We start from the raw sequence: 15049 nt of genomic DNA, 5'->3' as shown, positions 1-15049 counted from the left end.
AAAGCAAGTCAAGAAGAAAGTAAAAATGGATGTAATTAAGACGAAGTAGTTTCTGTTTACTGTATTTAAATAAAAAAATAAAAAATCATGCCTAAATTTCTGGTAAAATTGAGTCACATTTAAGCTTTACAATCGTAACAGAGAGTTATAAATGAGATTTGTTGGAAGCGTTGAAGTTAAGAATACATAAAGAGATAAAATTTAATTTGGTGTCGTAAAACATTTCATGTTTCATTTTAAGCAAGTACTGTACAAACGTCCAGCAATTACGCTTGTAAAGATTAATTAAATGTTTTAGACTTGATTTATTTAAATACCTCATATTTTTTTCAAGTAAATGATAGGAATAAAATGTGTACTGTATATATATTTAAGTGAATGATAAAAAGAAATGTGTTTACTAAATGAGCTTACTCGAAAAATACCATTACCTACCTATAAATTTTAAAATTCTGCTATTTTTAGGATGTATTTAAATAGTACTGGATAGTTTTAATAAAGAAGTTACTATATAAGCGAAGAATTCATTATGTTCTGATGATTGCTTTGTAAGAACTTAACTGATACAAAGGAGATGAAAAATATTACAAATGCTTTTTGCTCTTCATTTTACACGTGTAGTCTGTGGGCAAAATATACTCAAAAAGCTTACAATGCCTTTCGTGTACAGTACAATAACGCTTTTAGGATGCTGCTGGGGCTGCCTCGCTTCTGCAGCGCTTCAGGGATGTTTGCAGATGCCCGCGTAAATTGTTTTTACACTGTAATGCGCAAGCGGTGTGCGTCCCTGGTGCGCAGGGTGCGGGAGAGCGACAACAGCATCCTGCGCATGATTGCAGCCAGGCTGGATTGCGTCTACGTAAACCACTGTTGAACTGTAGCTGGGGGACAGTGCAGGGGTGGTCTGCGCAGTAATTAATTGTAGAATTTTAATTTTATTTTTCTTTTAATTTTTATTTATGCCTACTAACATAGTTATAAGTATACTAACATAATGAGTCTGGTTACTTGAATAAATAATTTTTCATTCATTCATTCATTCATTCACAAATAAATTTATTTGATCGCGAAAAAGAGAGAGATCAAATCGATCTGATTCACGAAATTAAAAGTGTATAGTTACAAACGGGATAAAACGGTAATACAAGTAATCGTGGGTTCAGACGAGTTCACGTAATCAAATCTGTTAATAGGCTATCTCTTCAAATGCCTATTATTAGAACTTCGTGGTAAGCCTCGCATTGTTTTGAAATTGGAAGTTCCGTTCTCAAATTGTGGGACAAGACACTTTGATATCAAGATAAAAGGATTCTTAGCCGGCGCGTGTAAGACTTTCGTTTAGACGGCTTAGTTATAAATTTCAATGAATGAGTAAATGAATGAAGTTTATTTTATTGCATTTAACGAGTACCTTTAATTAACAGTAAACTTTAATCACAAAACGTGGCCTTATAATACATATGTTTGAGAATCGTGTGAGAGAAAAAGTGAAAAGTGTACACGTGTTACCTTTCTCTATAACGCATTTTCATTCTAGAGATTGATTTATGATGTCTAGGTTTAAAAGTTTGAGGTCATTCATTAAGATCATGCTTCTTTCCCGGAGGGGTAGGAAGAAACTAAATGTTTCCACATACCATGATACCTGCATACTTCTTTTATTTCGTCCACATTTATGACTTTTTCGTGCAAGTTTGTTAGGGAACTCTTGACTTGACCTTTGATAGGACGTCTCGGATTCGATCAAGAATTTATAAAACTAATGTGACAAAATACATGATTTGAGAAAGTTTTATAATATTTTGCTGAACCTGCGGAATAAGTTTTTACAGTAATATGCGGTTTTCACAAAGGGTTGAGACTTAATTAAACACCATAAGGCCACCACATATGAGACAGAGATATCAGTAAACAGAATCCATATTACAAGTAAATTACACACAAACAATTCATTTCAATTTATAAAGACAGGCATCACCATTATTTAAGATTAATACTCTCATCGCAAACCACAGTGCGTGCAGATAATGTAAGCTTTTTATCCAAAGTTGAGATAGCGTTGAGAAAAAATCACAGACTATATATCTCAACCATTTAGTGAAAGGAACTGGGTAAATATTACTGTACTGATGTGAATAATTTGTTTAACTGTACGTCATGTTTATTTGGTTAACAACGGTAAAAATAAGAGTATCATAGATATCGATAAACTTAATAATAAAAATAAGAGAGGTAATGCCAAAATAATGCACATTCAAGTGACCTCATTAAAATAACGGACTGATTATACGAACACAATATGTAACAGAAATTTTTCATACAGTATTACACTTTTAATTACCATCTGGTACTCGTTGGGTGGATTTCGTCTGAACACAATGAAACCCTTGTTACAATTTAATTTATTGCCTTAACGACCCTCTTCAAAAGAAAATGTGGACATAAATATGTGCAACATAAGAAAAAATATGGGAAAACTAGCCTTTTGCCCTTTACGTCCATTTGTTGTCGTGGAATTAAATCGTAAAGTGTTGGAGAGTTATTTGGAATATTTTATTTACTTATCATGAATATTTCCGTTGTGAATACATTCTTCCGGAGTGAAGATTTTTTTAATTATAAATCTTCTTGAAATTTTTCATGCTTTACACTTTTTAATTAACACATGTGTTAAGGTGCTAAAATCTATCTATTTAACGACGTCTGGCACAATCATTAAAATTACTATGACAGAAATGTCTAATGAATTCTAAAACAGGCTTTAAATTTCTTTCAGATATCAGATCTAATTAAAATTATTCCTAAGGTTTTTTAATTCGATAGATTAATATACGATAGAAAACTATACTTTAATAAGACAAAGGAGTAACATTTTTCCTTTGATGTACAAATACTCTAAAAATAACGCGGGCTCAATCTAGCATCAAAGACTTCGTTCTTTTCAATTACGCCGTCTCGCAAAAAATTGATGCCGAAGTCTATGTTGCTCTGGGTCAAAACTCCCCTTTAAAAGAAAATCCAGTTTCATTAGAGCACAAAATAAAGAGTAATTGCCAAGTTGTCAAAACTTGTTCCGTCTTGTTTTACAAATTCAGTGAGACGAGGGAATCTTTTTGCGAATCTACCCAACCACCCTTCTGAGGCTTTTTATAAGACATATTTTTTGCCTTGGCATTCCTCCAAATGACGTCTTAGTCAATATGTTCACGGGAAATAAGTGTTTATTGTCCTATGATTCAATAAAATAAAAAGGCGGTACGAATTCTAGGGGCAGCTAATTCCATCAAATTGGTATTATAAAGCTGACAAGATCATAAAGGATCTCTTTTATGACCTTGTAAAGACTGCATTCGCTTCCATTTCTAAGATTTATAATGGATGAGAACTTATAAACCGAAAGATATTTTTGAATCCATCGGAAATTTTGGTCATATTTTTTATACAAATGCTCATTTTCCAGCAAAATTATGCGTTTAAATAATATTTTAAATAGCTAAACTGACTTGCATTGAAAGGCCGATTTATTGCCCAAAATTTGTTCCTGAAACCCCACTTATATTTATGTGTCCATACAAGTTTGAAACCATTTAAACGATCTCCAAGAATTGTAGCAAAAACATCTCGATAAATACCGCTTGTAATTAAAAAAAAACATGCGTACCTACATATCTGTAATATAAGGGTTAAAGACGTATGTACATTAAATGAAGTACCATTTCATAAAAATCAATACTCACAAGCGACGTAGCTCATTTGAAGAATTTATTTGAACTGAAACAAACATGTGAGATATTAAAAACCACTTTACAATTCCTGGACAATGCACCGCTCTTCACAAAGCGAGCAATGGAGTTCAAATGGTACAATGACGGATTGTAGTACACATATAATAAACCCGGTTGTATGTAGTGGATGAATGAGGAGAAAAGCAGGTTAAAATAAAGTAATGCATACTAATTACATTACACATATCAAGCACAATATTCGTCATGGGTTAGACGGGGTCAATAATAACAAGGCTGAAAATGACTTATAACCGAATGGCTTAGTAATGGAATTGAGATTCAGGCTATGTAAATAGGACCAAATTTAGCTCGGATTAAGTTTCTATCAGTTGTTTGAATGCGTTTTGATGCTTATTTCTAAGTGAATTTGTTTCTATTCGAAAATAAAGAAGTGTATGTAATTCAGAAATAAATTATTGGTGCATCACTCGAGTAGGATTCTAGGCTTTTCCATACATACTTATAGTCACGTCCATACCCTTGCGGGGCAGACAGAGAAAGACTGAGAGGCCAAGTTCAGCTGTTTGGCTGAATGATAGAATTGAATATAGAATAGAATTTCTAGGCTTTTACTTAAACAAATGTAAAGTACCAACCGAAATAAACATTGCGGCGGTGAATTGCACGAGATCTGTGTCAAGCGACTTTGGAACTCTCGAGCGCGAGGCCCGCCAATTACCCGCGAAAACAAGCGAGCGCTCCAATGGAAACTTTTTGCGAGAACTGAACCTTTTTGTTGTTGAGGCTTTTAAGAGCTGAGCCCGAATTGTTTCTTATTTAGCATACTGTGAAATGTATGACTGTTGTGGTACCATTGATGTATGGTATTTCAATATGTCTCTAGAATCGAAAGCGAGGCCCGCCAAATGCGATGAACCGGTGCAATGCGAGCGCTCCAATATAAACTTTATGCGAGAACTGAATTTTTTAGTTATTGAGGCTTTCAAGAGTTGGACGTTAAGTAAGAACGTTAAAAATGATTTTTACCTTGACATGGTTTTAAACTTTTTTCTTTACTTAAAAAAATTTTTTTGATCTAACCTTTGATATAGCACCTCGCGTGTGATATCTTGTTTAAAATTGACGAACCTTCTTTGAACAAATAAAGGATCCTGTTAAAAGGTCAAGATAACCCGAAACCGCCGAGCTTGCATGGTTACAGTTATAAATGTGGATGAAGCGAAAGAAGTATGCAGAGAACGCGGCAAGTGTAAAGATGTAGTCTCTGTCTATCCCTCCGGAAAAGAGGCGTGAATTCATGAATGTATGTATGAATGAAGGTTTTTTCTTGTGCTAGTAGTTTTATTGTGACTAAAACAATGATTGTTGCTAAAATGATGGCATAATTCAGCAACATTTCCTAAAGACAACAATAATACTCGGCCAGAATGATGACATACGGACATAACAAGCGTCTCACCACGGAGAACATCTAAAGTGCTCCGAGACTTGACACAGATACCGTTCTGACCAATGTGTGTCCACACTATCCACTCAACTATCTATCTTAAACCTCTGAGCGTTGGTCATTAGTTATGTATGTTCTAAGAGCAGTCCAGTGAGATACAAGATCGATAAACGAAGCTATTTTTGACTTTTTGAACCAAAATTAGCGAGTAGAATAATATACAAATTTATAATTTTCGTATTTCTTTCAATGCATTATGATATACTTACTAATTATCATCATGGATGAACTTAAGACGACATGATATGAGGCCTGACTGATTGACATTCTCACAGATAGGTACATACATTGAAAACTCCTGGGACTAGGAAGACGAAAATTATCATATATGCTTATGGATTTAAGAGCAAACATGACTTTAATTCATAGATTTTTCTCATAATTTTCAGTTTAACGTAAATAGAGCTGCAGGCGTAATCTAGTATACAAGTTAATCTCTTCGTTATAATAAAGCGTCCAACAAATAGGCACACATAATAGTTTCATTATAAGCAACGTTGAATAATTTAATTGGACCACAAAGGAATATTCCCGAAAAACAATCCCGATTCATTTTCAGTGTCATTAAATTTATTGTTCAGTCATTTTCATGGCTTTAAAAGTACCCTAACGAAGCTTATTGTTGTGCCAATCACGGCGGCGCGATTAAATAATACTCTTAATTGTAACGAATAAAAGCGGCAGTGGAAAAGTTTTAACGCGAAGCATTTGAGTGTTTATAATAACGTGGCGTGACGGCGTAACGTGACGTAATTTAAACGATCTCCAAGAATTGTAGCAAAAACATCTCGATAAATACCGCTTGTAATTAAAAAAAAACATGCGTACCTACATATCTGTAATATAAGGGTTAAAGACGTATGTACATTAAATGAAGTACCATTTCATAAAAATCAATACTCACAAGCGACGTAGCTCATTTGAAGAATTTATTTGAACTGAAACAAACATGTGAGATATTAAAAACCACTTTACAATTCCTGGACAATGCACCGCTCTTCACAAAGCGAGCAATGGAGTTCAAATGGTACAATGACGGATTGTAGTACACATATAATAAACCCGGTTGTATGTAGTGGATGAATGAGGAGAAAAGCAGGTTAAAATAAAGTAATGCATACTAATTACATTACACATATCAAGCACAATATTCGTCATGGGTTAGACGGGGTCAATAATAACAAGGCTGAAAATGACTTATAACCGAATGGCTTAGTAATGGAATTGAGATTCAGGCTATGTAAATAGGACCAAATTTAGCTCGGATTAAGTTTCTATCAGTTGTTTGAATGCGTTTTGATGCTTATTTCTAAGTGAATTTGTTTCTATTCGAAAATAAAGAAGTGTATGTAATTCAGAAATAAATTATTGGTGCATCACTCGAGTAGGATTCTAGGCTTTTCCATACATACTTATAGTCACGTCCATACCCTTGCGGGGCAGACAGAGAAAGACTGAGAGGCCAAGTTCAGCTGTTTGGCTGAATGATAGAATTGAATATAGAATAGAATTTCTAGGCTTTTACTTAAACAAATGTAAAGTACCAACCGAAATAAACATTGCGGCGGTGAATTGCACGAGATCTGTGTCAAGCGACTTTGGAACTCTCGAGCGCGAGGCCCGCCAATTACCCGCGAAAACAAGCGAGCGCTCCAATGGAAACTTTTTGCGAGAACTGAACCTTTTTGTTGTTGAGGCTTTTAAGAGCTGAGCCCGAATTGTTTCTTATTTAGCATACTGTGAAATGTATGACTGTTGTGGTACCATTGATGTATGGTATTTCAATATGTCTCTAGAATCGAAAGCGAGGCCCGCCAAATGCGATGAACCGGTGCAATGCGAGCGCTCCAATATAAACTTTATGCGAGAACTGAATTTTTTAGTTATTGAGGCTTTCAAGAGTTGGACGTTAAGTAAGAACGTTAAAAATGATTTTTACCTTGACATGGTTTTAAACTTTTTTCTTTACTTAAAAAAATTTTTTTGATCTAACCTTTGATATAGCACCTCGCGTGTGATATCTTGTTTAAAATTGACGAACCTTCTTTGAACAAATAAAGGATCCTGTTAAAAGGTCAAGATAACCCGAAACCGCCGAGCTTGCATGGTTACAGTTATAAATGTGGATGAAGCGAAAGAAGTATGCAGAGAACGCGGCAAGTGTAAAGATGTAGTCTCTGTCTATCCCTCCGGAAAAGAGGCGTGAATTCATGAATGTATGTATGAATGAAGGTTTTTTCTTGTGCTAGTAGTTTTATTGTGACTAAAACAATGATTGTTGCTAAAATGATGGCATAATTCAGCAACATTTCCTAAAGACAACAATAATACTCGGCCAGAATGATGACATACGGACATAACAAGCGTCTCACCACGGAGAACATCTAAAGTGCTCCGAGACTTGACACAGATACCGTTCTGACCAATGTGTGTCCACACTATCCACTCAACTATCTATCTTAAACCTCTGAGCGTTGGTCATTAGTTATGTATGTTCTAAGAGCAGTCCAGTGAGATACAAGATCGATAAACGAAGCTATTTTTGACTTTTTGAACCAAAATTAGCGAGTAGAATAATATACAAATTTATAATTTTCGTATTTCTTTCAATGCATTATGATATACTTACTAATTATCATCATGGATGAACTTAAGACGACATGATATGAGGCCTGACTGATTGACATTCTCACAGATAGGTACATACATTGAAAACTCCTGGGACTAGGAAGACGAAAATTATCATATATGCTTATGGATTTAAGAGCAAACATGACTTTAATTCATAGATTTTTCTCATAATTTTCAGTTTAACGTAAATAGAGCTGCAGGCGTAATCTAGTATACAAGTTAATCTCTTCGTTATAATAAAGCGTCCAACAAATAGGCACACATAATAGTTTCATTATAAGCAACGTTGAATAATTTAATTGGACCACAAAGGAATATTCCCGAAAAACAATCCCGATTCATTTTCAGTGTCATTAAATTTATTGTTCAGTCATTTTCATGGCTTTAAAAGTACCCTAACGAAGCTTATTGTTGTGCCAATCACGGCGGCGCGATTAAATAATACTCTTAATTGTAACGAATAAAAGCGGCAGTGGAAAAGTTTTAACGCGAAGCATTTGAGTGTTTATAATAACGTGGCATCGTAGCTCTGAACAGGTTATTATTAAAATAGTATGTATATAACTAACGCGTGGATTATTTGTGCCGTGTGGTTACCGGCACCAATACAAAAAAGAATAGGACCACTCCATCTCTTTCCCATGGATGTCGTAAAAGGCGACAAAGGGATTGGCTAACAAACTTGAGATTCTTTTTTTAGGCGATGGGCTAGCAACTTGTCACTATTTGAATCTAAATGCTGTCATTAAGCCTTACAGTCTTTTCAAGACTGTTGGCTTTGTCTACCCCGCAAGGGATATAGACGTAATTATATTTATGTATGTATAACTAACGCATTAATACTATACTTCGACGAGTATAAGAAAGTGGTTACCAAGAGTGTATTAGTTTGACGGCCTCTGTGGCGCAGACTTAGTGCGCTTGTCTGTGGCACAGCGGGTCCCGGGTTCGAATCGCGTTCAGGACATGATGAGAAATGAACTTTTTCTGACATGGGGCTTCGATGTTTACCTATATAAGTATTTACATATTATAAAATATAATATCGTTGAGCTAGTATCATGTCATACAATTGAATTTACTTCCAAGCTAACTTAATCTGTGTTATTTGCCCCATAATTTGGGTCAGCAAGTTACGTATCATCGCTTTTTATAAAAATCAGTTTAAATAACTTAAAAGCATAAATATTTCCAATAATTTTGGGGATAATTTTCTTCACGTAGTTAAAATATATTTTATAGCGAAATGAGCGTATATAAATTGAAATAAAGTCTACTTTTAGTCAAAGTAGGCAGCAAATAATGGATATTAAATTGCTATTATGGAGGCACATTTATATTTACAAAGACAACGTAATACTAACCGACGTTTCTAATAAAGTTAAATTGTTTGGTCGGGTTCAATTTTCATTAAATCTCTTTCCTTTACTAGATTTGTTTCATTACATAAATGTTTTTTATTTTTTAAACAAGTGTTTATAAATCTGATTATATTGATATAGATTGGTAAATAAACTTAGAACTTTACTCCGGCGACTATACCCACTACGGTGTAGACAGAGCCAAACTCACAAGACTTAAAGGCCGTTTATCTCAAAATTAAAATCTGCTAGCTTTTGTGCGGATCTTCGATCTCGTGGGAATTTTCAGAAAAAAAATATTCTATCTGTGTATTTTCATCAATACGAATAAACTCAAAAACTACTGAATCAATTTTGTTCAGTAGTTTTTAATAAGTTTAGAGTTAATTTATTCATAACTAACATACAAAAATAAAAATCTTTTCTCTTTCTAGTGTGATATCCTATTAACAAATGACGATGGTGATTGGCGTGATAAAAAAGAGACATCAATTACTATAAAAAATACCTTTGGCGTGATAAGTGGATATGATAAAATAATATATAGTCGGGTCAGGAAAAAACCTGACAAGGGTCTTATCGCCTGATCGACTTTCATCCATTGGAATTTAAGGAGTGTCCTTTCTTTTTCATGTTATTTTCTTTCTATATGCATAAAATAGTGTGACAAGATTTATTTATTTACTTCATATATCAATACTCTTAAACGGCCTAACAATCAACTAGCCAATTCAGCTTTCTACCGTTAATATTAACACTACTGACCAAGTAATTACAGATCAAACGCCGCTAGGGTATATTGCAGACGCCTTTGAGGTGGTCAGGACCATAGGTTACAAAGCGAGGTAATTTAGACTTCAAGTCAATTAGTCAGTAATAAATGGAAGCATGTCAGTGTGGCAGGACCATAGAGGTAGCTAAGCAAGAGGATGCGTATTTAAGTGTTGACAAGAAAAAAGAGAAATTAATGTAACGATTCTCATTTCAGAGACGTAATTCATTCAGTTTACATTATTTTAATATTTGATTTTAATTAGGTTCACAAATAATTTTGTCAGAATAATAGCTGGTGTCTTGATCTCTTGTGTAAATGAATGGACGATAAATTTTTGTGATTTGGCTGCGGCACGTTTAGAAATTTTGTTTTTTTAGAATGTTTAGGTCTTCCCACTCCGACCTTTCCCTCCACATTTTCCTTGTATGTCTTCTTAGTCAACCTGCTTCCATTAATCTTCTCCACATGACCGAACCATCCTAACATACCCTTTTCTATTCCTGTAACTACATCTTCTTTCACATCCCAACATTCCCTTATCACGCTGTTCCTTATCCGGTCACTCAATTTCACACCCATCATACTCCTTAACGCTCTCATTTCCACTGCATTTATTCTGCTTTCGTGCTTCTTTTGCCATACCCAACTTTCACTCCCATACATTAATGTCGGGAATAACACGCCCCTATGCACAGCCAGTCGAGCCTTTTTGGATAGTTTCTGACTGCTCATAAAGGCATGAAAAGCTCCATTCACCATGTTCCCCGCGTTCACTCTCCTTTCAATATCACTATCACACTTGCCATCTGAAAGGGATAATGAAGGAATAAAACATGTCTTTATTTTACTTGCTACCTGAAAGACGCACTCTAGGTATAGATTATTTGAACTCAACGGACAGGAATTAGTCCTAGCGGCTAGCTCTAATTATAATGCAGTGCTCTCGGCAGGCAGATGGAGGTCGAACATGCTCGGTTGACTCAGCTTGAGATTCTAATTACTCTCTATGATTTGCATAGAGATTGTCTTTGCGCAATGTACGTACATATATGCACATATAGTAAAATCATGCCTCTTCCGGAGGGGTAGGCAGAGAAGATATCTTTGTACTTGCCTTGATCCTCGCATAATTAAAAAAGTACTTAGCAGTAAGCTTTGTCATATGAAGCGGTTTTACAATGATGTTATTATAACTACAAAATACTGTGAATATTTAAGATAATAAGAGAAAAAAGCAGTAAGGCAGAGAATCTCAGTAAAAACATATTAACCAGTATTTTGTACAATAAACATGGCAAGATGGAAATATGGATGGATGAAAAATAAAAGCAAACATATGTTGTTTATCTTTGTATTGTTTATAAAAATTACGCTATAAACATTTTCTTAGAAAGCAATCAGACGTAAGATTGAAAAGCCACATTCTGCTTCATGGCCGATGCTGTATATTTAGTAAAAAAAGTCATTTATAGTTAAGTAATTGGAGAAAAGAATAACATTCCAAGATCTGAAACTTTAAAGAACTGAAAATAGATATTGCACTTCCTAGAACTTATTTATTGAAAACTTGTTTTCAAAACTATATAAAAGTGTAATATCATCAAGTTGTCAGAAGAGCGTTGGAATAGAAAACTGAAGCCGAAAACTTTGTTCGTTCCAGTTACAATGGAACTAAAAAAGATGAATGACTCCACGTGAGCAGAAAAGCAATAATATATCATTGTAGGGAAACTATTCTGCTGAATGTATTCTTAGTCTGTTTTGCGCCTTATCTCAATATTCACGCCTCGCGCGTATTTCGGTGAAGACCATAGTTTATGGTCCGCTGTTGACCTCTCATTGATTTACTTCTCCGCCTCGTAGACCGGTCTTTCTACCACTTTCTTCATAGGATCGTGTTGTAAAATAACTTATTAATTTAATAACTAGCCGTTGTAAGCATTAATTGAAGTTTAATTTAAGGTGGTAACTGAAAGTAGAATAGTTTGTTCTGTACAAATGGCTAATTTTCAATCATTCTTGTAACTGAACATGTACCTACCATTATTTCAAACTTTAACAGTCTGCTCACCATGCAAGATATTTGGTAGATACATACATACATATGGTCACGTCTATATCTCTTGCGGGTTAGACAGAGCCAGTAGTCTTGAAAAGACTGAAAGGCCACGTTCAGCTGCATGGCTTATGATAGGAATTGAGATACAAATAGTGACAGGTTGCTAGCCTACAATAGGAATCCCAAATGTAAAAGCCTATCCCTTAGTCGCCTTTAACGACATTCATGGGAAAGATATGGAGTAATTCTTTTCTAAAGAGCTGGCAACTACATACGATATATAGGTACTCAATATAAAACACCTACTATTTGTTACAAGTGACATTCTGTATAAAAAATACATGTACTATATATGTTGAAAGTCTCACGAGCGGGCTGAGACACGTAATGTCTCCGCTGTGAAATATGGTCGCCGGCCGCCGTGGGTTATCGATGGTCCAGTTGATTAAATCACTTCTGGTTTAAATCAAGTACCTACTACGTTATATAGGTACAGATTAGTAGTTTCTTTTTTCGTGTGTTCAAGTATGGTGTAATTAAAGTCGTGAGCCTCATTTTGGTTATTTGTAGAGTAAGGTTAAAACAACAGGTGTGTTAGTAACAAACTGTTACTCGTTTTATTATATTATAGATATATAGATAGTAAATTATACAAGCTTAATTTTATCAAGATTTTTTTTAAATGACTAAGATATTCCAACTGTAGATACTCTGAACTCTTATTTTAATTTATTTAATAAATAAATTTTGGGTCTAAACCTTAAGCAAATGTGATCTTAAGACTCCACAACGATGCAAAAAAGAAAAAGATAATGACGGATTAACTAATGACATCGCTGACATCAAAAAAACATAAAATCGAACACGATGAAGGTGTCAGGAAGCTCGTACAGGTATCTAATCCGCTTAAAATGTTGTCAATGGCGGTGTGAAAAAAAATGTTTGAAAGCTAAGTATCTTGTACTGCGGAAGCAACAAGTCTGCGCTAAAACACCTGAGGTCGAGGGAAAACTAAGAGCCTTTTTTGTTTTCTTTTTTTTGCGATACACGCTAAACCTTTTCACCATGTAATGTCTAAAATTGAGGAAATTTATATTTATGGGTTAAATATGGGTTTGCGATATACCTTCCCCAAAAAAAAAAATATCGTACTGACTGTTGTATGAATCTAACCGTTTGAATGAAAATATGTAAACATTTATGATACTTCTATGATTATTACTCGCTTAAGGGAAGCTCGTCAAAAATTCACATAAACCCCAATTAACAAGTTCCGTACGAGCAATTTACTTGAAAATATGAAAGCTGAATCTGTATATCTAAAAATAGGTGGAAATGTGAGGCGGAGTGCACTCCGAGCCGCACTCATCAATCGATGCGCTCGCTTTCAATCTAACTTTACAAATTCTATTTCCACTAGGGTCGCCATTAGGAACAATGTTCTGTCATTATTTTGCATCATTATTCGCAGCCCATTATGGGAACAAATTCAAATATCTGTAATGCGTAAAGTAAGTTCGTTTGACTAAACACGAAAATTATCAATAATATATTTGACTTTGGGAAATAACAAAGGCTACTTTTTGAAAATTGTAATGGAAAGAACGGAAATTTTAGATAAACGTAGGTAGAATTGCGGGTATAAAAGATCACTCCGCTTTCTCGGCTTGATTTCGTGTAACGGTAATGGAGAAATGATCTGTGACTGTGTTTTATTGGTTTGTTTTTTGGATATACATCTATGTGATTTGTCAATTTTTTATACAGAGACAAGTATTCCAGTTTTGCTCCATTTTTCTCCCCACCAACTTGGCAACCCTAATTTCGAGCAACTTGGCTCCGAAAGATTGAAAACTTATACGTATGTGGAAAGTTTCGGAGTTCATTTAATATTCTGAGACTAAAGTAAGTTGATGGGCGGATAATTGTGTTTTTTTAAATAAACCTTTGATATTAATTAGGAATTTTTATATCCCATAAAAATCCTAAAAAACCAAAGAAAGTAGCCAATTTTATGATAAGCAAAAGACATTAGTGATTCTTAAAATTTATAGTTTTTGTAGGCAGAAATGATTACTGTATAACAATAGCGATATCTTAAGTCCACCGAACTATCACGTCTTTATTCTTGACAAGGTAGCTAATGGGCATAAAAAGTTTTGAAGGTTACAATAAATTACTTATACCATTCTAAATCTCACCTCTTTTAACGTTGTCAAAAAACAGCTGAAAAATAGTGTATAATAGTCGCCTTTTACGGAATTCATGGGAAAGAGAAGGAGTGGTCCTATTCTTCTTTTTATTGGTGCCGAGAATCACACGGCAAAAAAAAAATATAACGCAAAAAATGCTTGTAAGTCACAAAAGTGAGAAAAACATTACAAAGGGCGTTGACCGTGTTCATACGAGAGCTTATAAGCTGTAACTTAACAATGCAGGATCTCGTCCTACATACTTAATGATCTTGTTGTCTCATCCCATTAGTACGTTATAACGAATTATAGGTACGCATCTACGTTGTTCCGCTTTTGTTCCTTATATTATACTAGCTGTCGCCCGGGAATTCACTTCTATGGGAATTTCAGGATGAAAGTAGAAAGAATACCCTTTATATAAAATTGTAACAATAGATTTATCCTTAGCTTACGTTAAGTTTAGTTTAGGCCTTATCGCAGTACGCAATTGCCCTAGTCTGAATCCTTTATACAAGTACCCTAAACGTTATATTCTAACTGCGTTTATATTTTTGTTTCAAAATCCATCTAGTAGTTTTTCAAAAAAAAAAACTTACTTCCATTTGTAATAAATAGGAGTACCTACAGAAGCAAGATTTATACATTTATTAAGGAAAAAATATGATGCCTCTTTTAAAAAAAAATAAGTTTGTTAACATCTTGTCTTGCATTTGAAATAATTGGATAAAATATTCCAAAAAAGATCTTAACCCTTAATAACGTTTCAACCTTTTAC

General features: G+C 34.4%; 1 protein-coding gene across 2 annotated transcripts in view; it reads right to left on the bottom strand.

Moving 5' to 3' along the window:
- Window positions 1-15049, bottom strand: part of LOC106136776 (Kv channel-interacting protein 4) — a 141360-nt gene that overhangs the window by 116769 nt on the left and 9542 nt on the right. The window contains exon 2 of one of the 2 annotated variants that reach the window (XM_060945448.1): window positions 6158-6191. In XM_060945448.1, the coding sequence (XP_060801431.1) occupies window positions 6158-6173 (16 nt within the window). In that variant the 5' untranslated portion in view covers window positions 6174-6191. Of the gene's footprint in view, window positions 1-3737; window positions 3772-6157; window positions 6192-15049 lie in introns of both variants that reach the window. The other variant, XM_060945447.1, reaches the window with a different exon arrangement.

The sequence above is a fragment of the Amyelois transitella genome, chromosome 8 (genome assembly GCF_032362555.1).
Source record: "Amyelois transitella isolate CPQ chromosome 8, ilAmyTran1.1, whole genome shotgun sequence".
Taxonomy (NCBI): domain Eukaryota; kingdom Metazoa; phylum Arthropoda; class Insecta; order Lepidoptera; family Pyralidae; genus Amyelois; species Amyelois transitella.
Note: the sequence above shows the minus strand (reverse complement) of the source record. Positions and strands in the feature narration are given on the sequence as shown.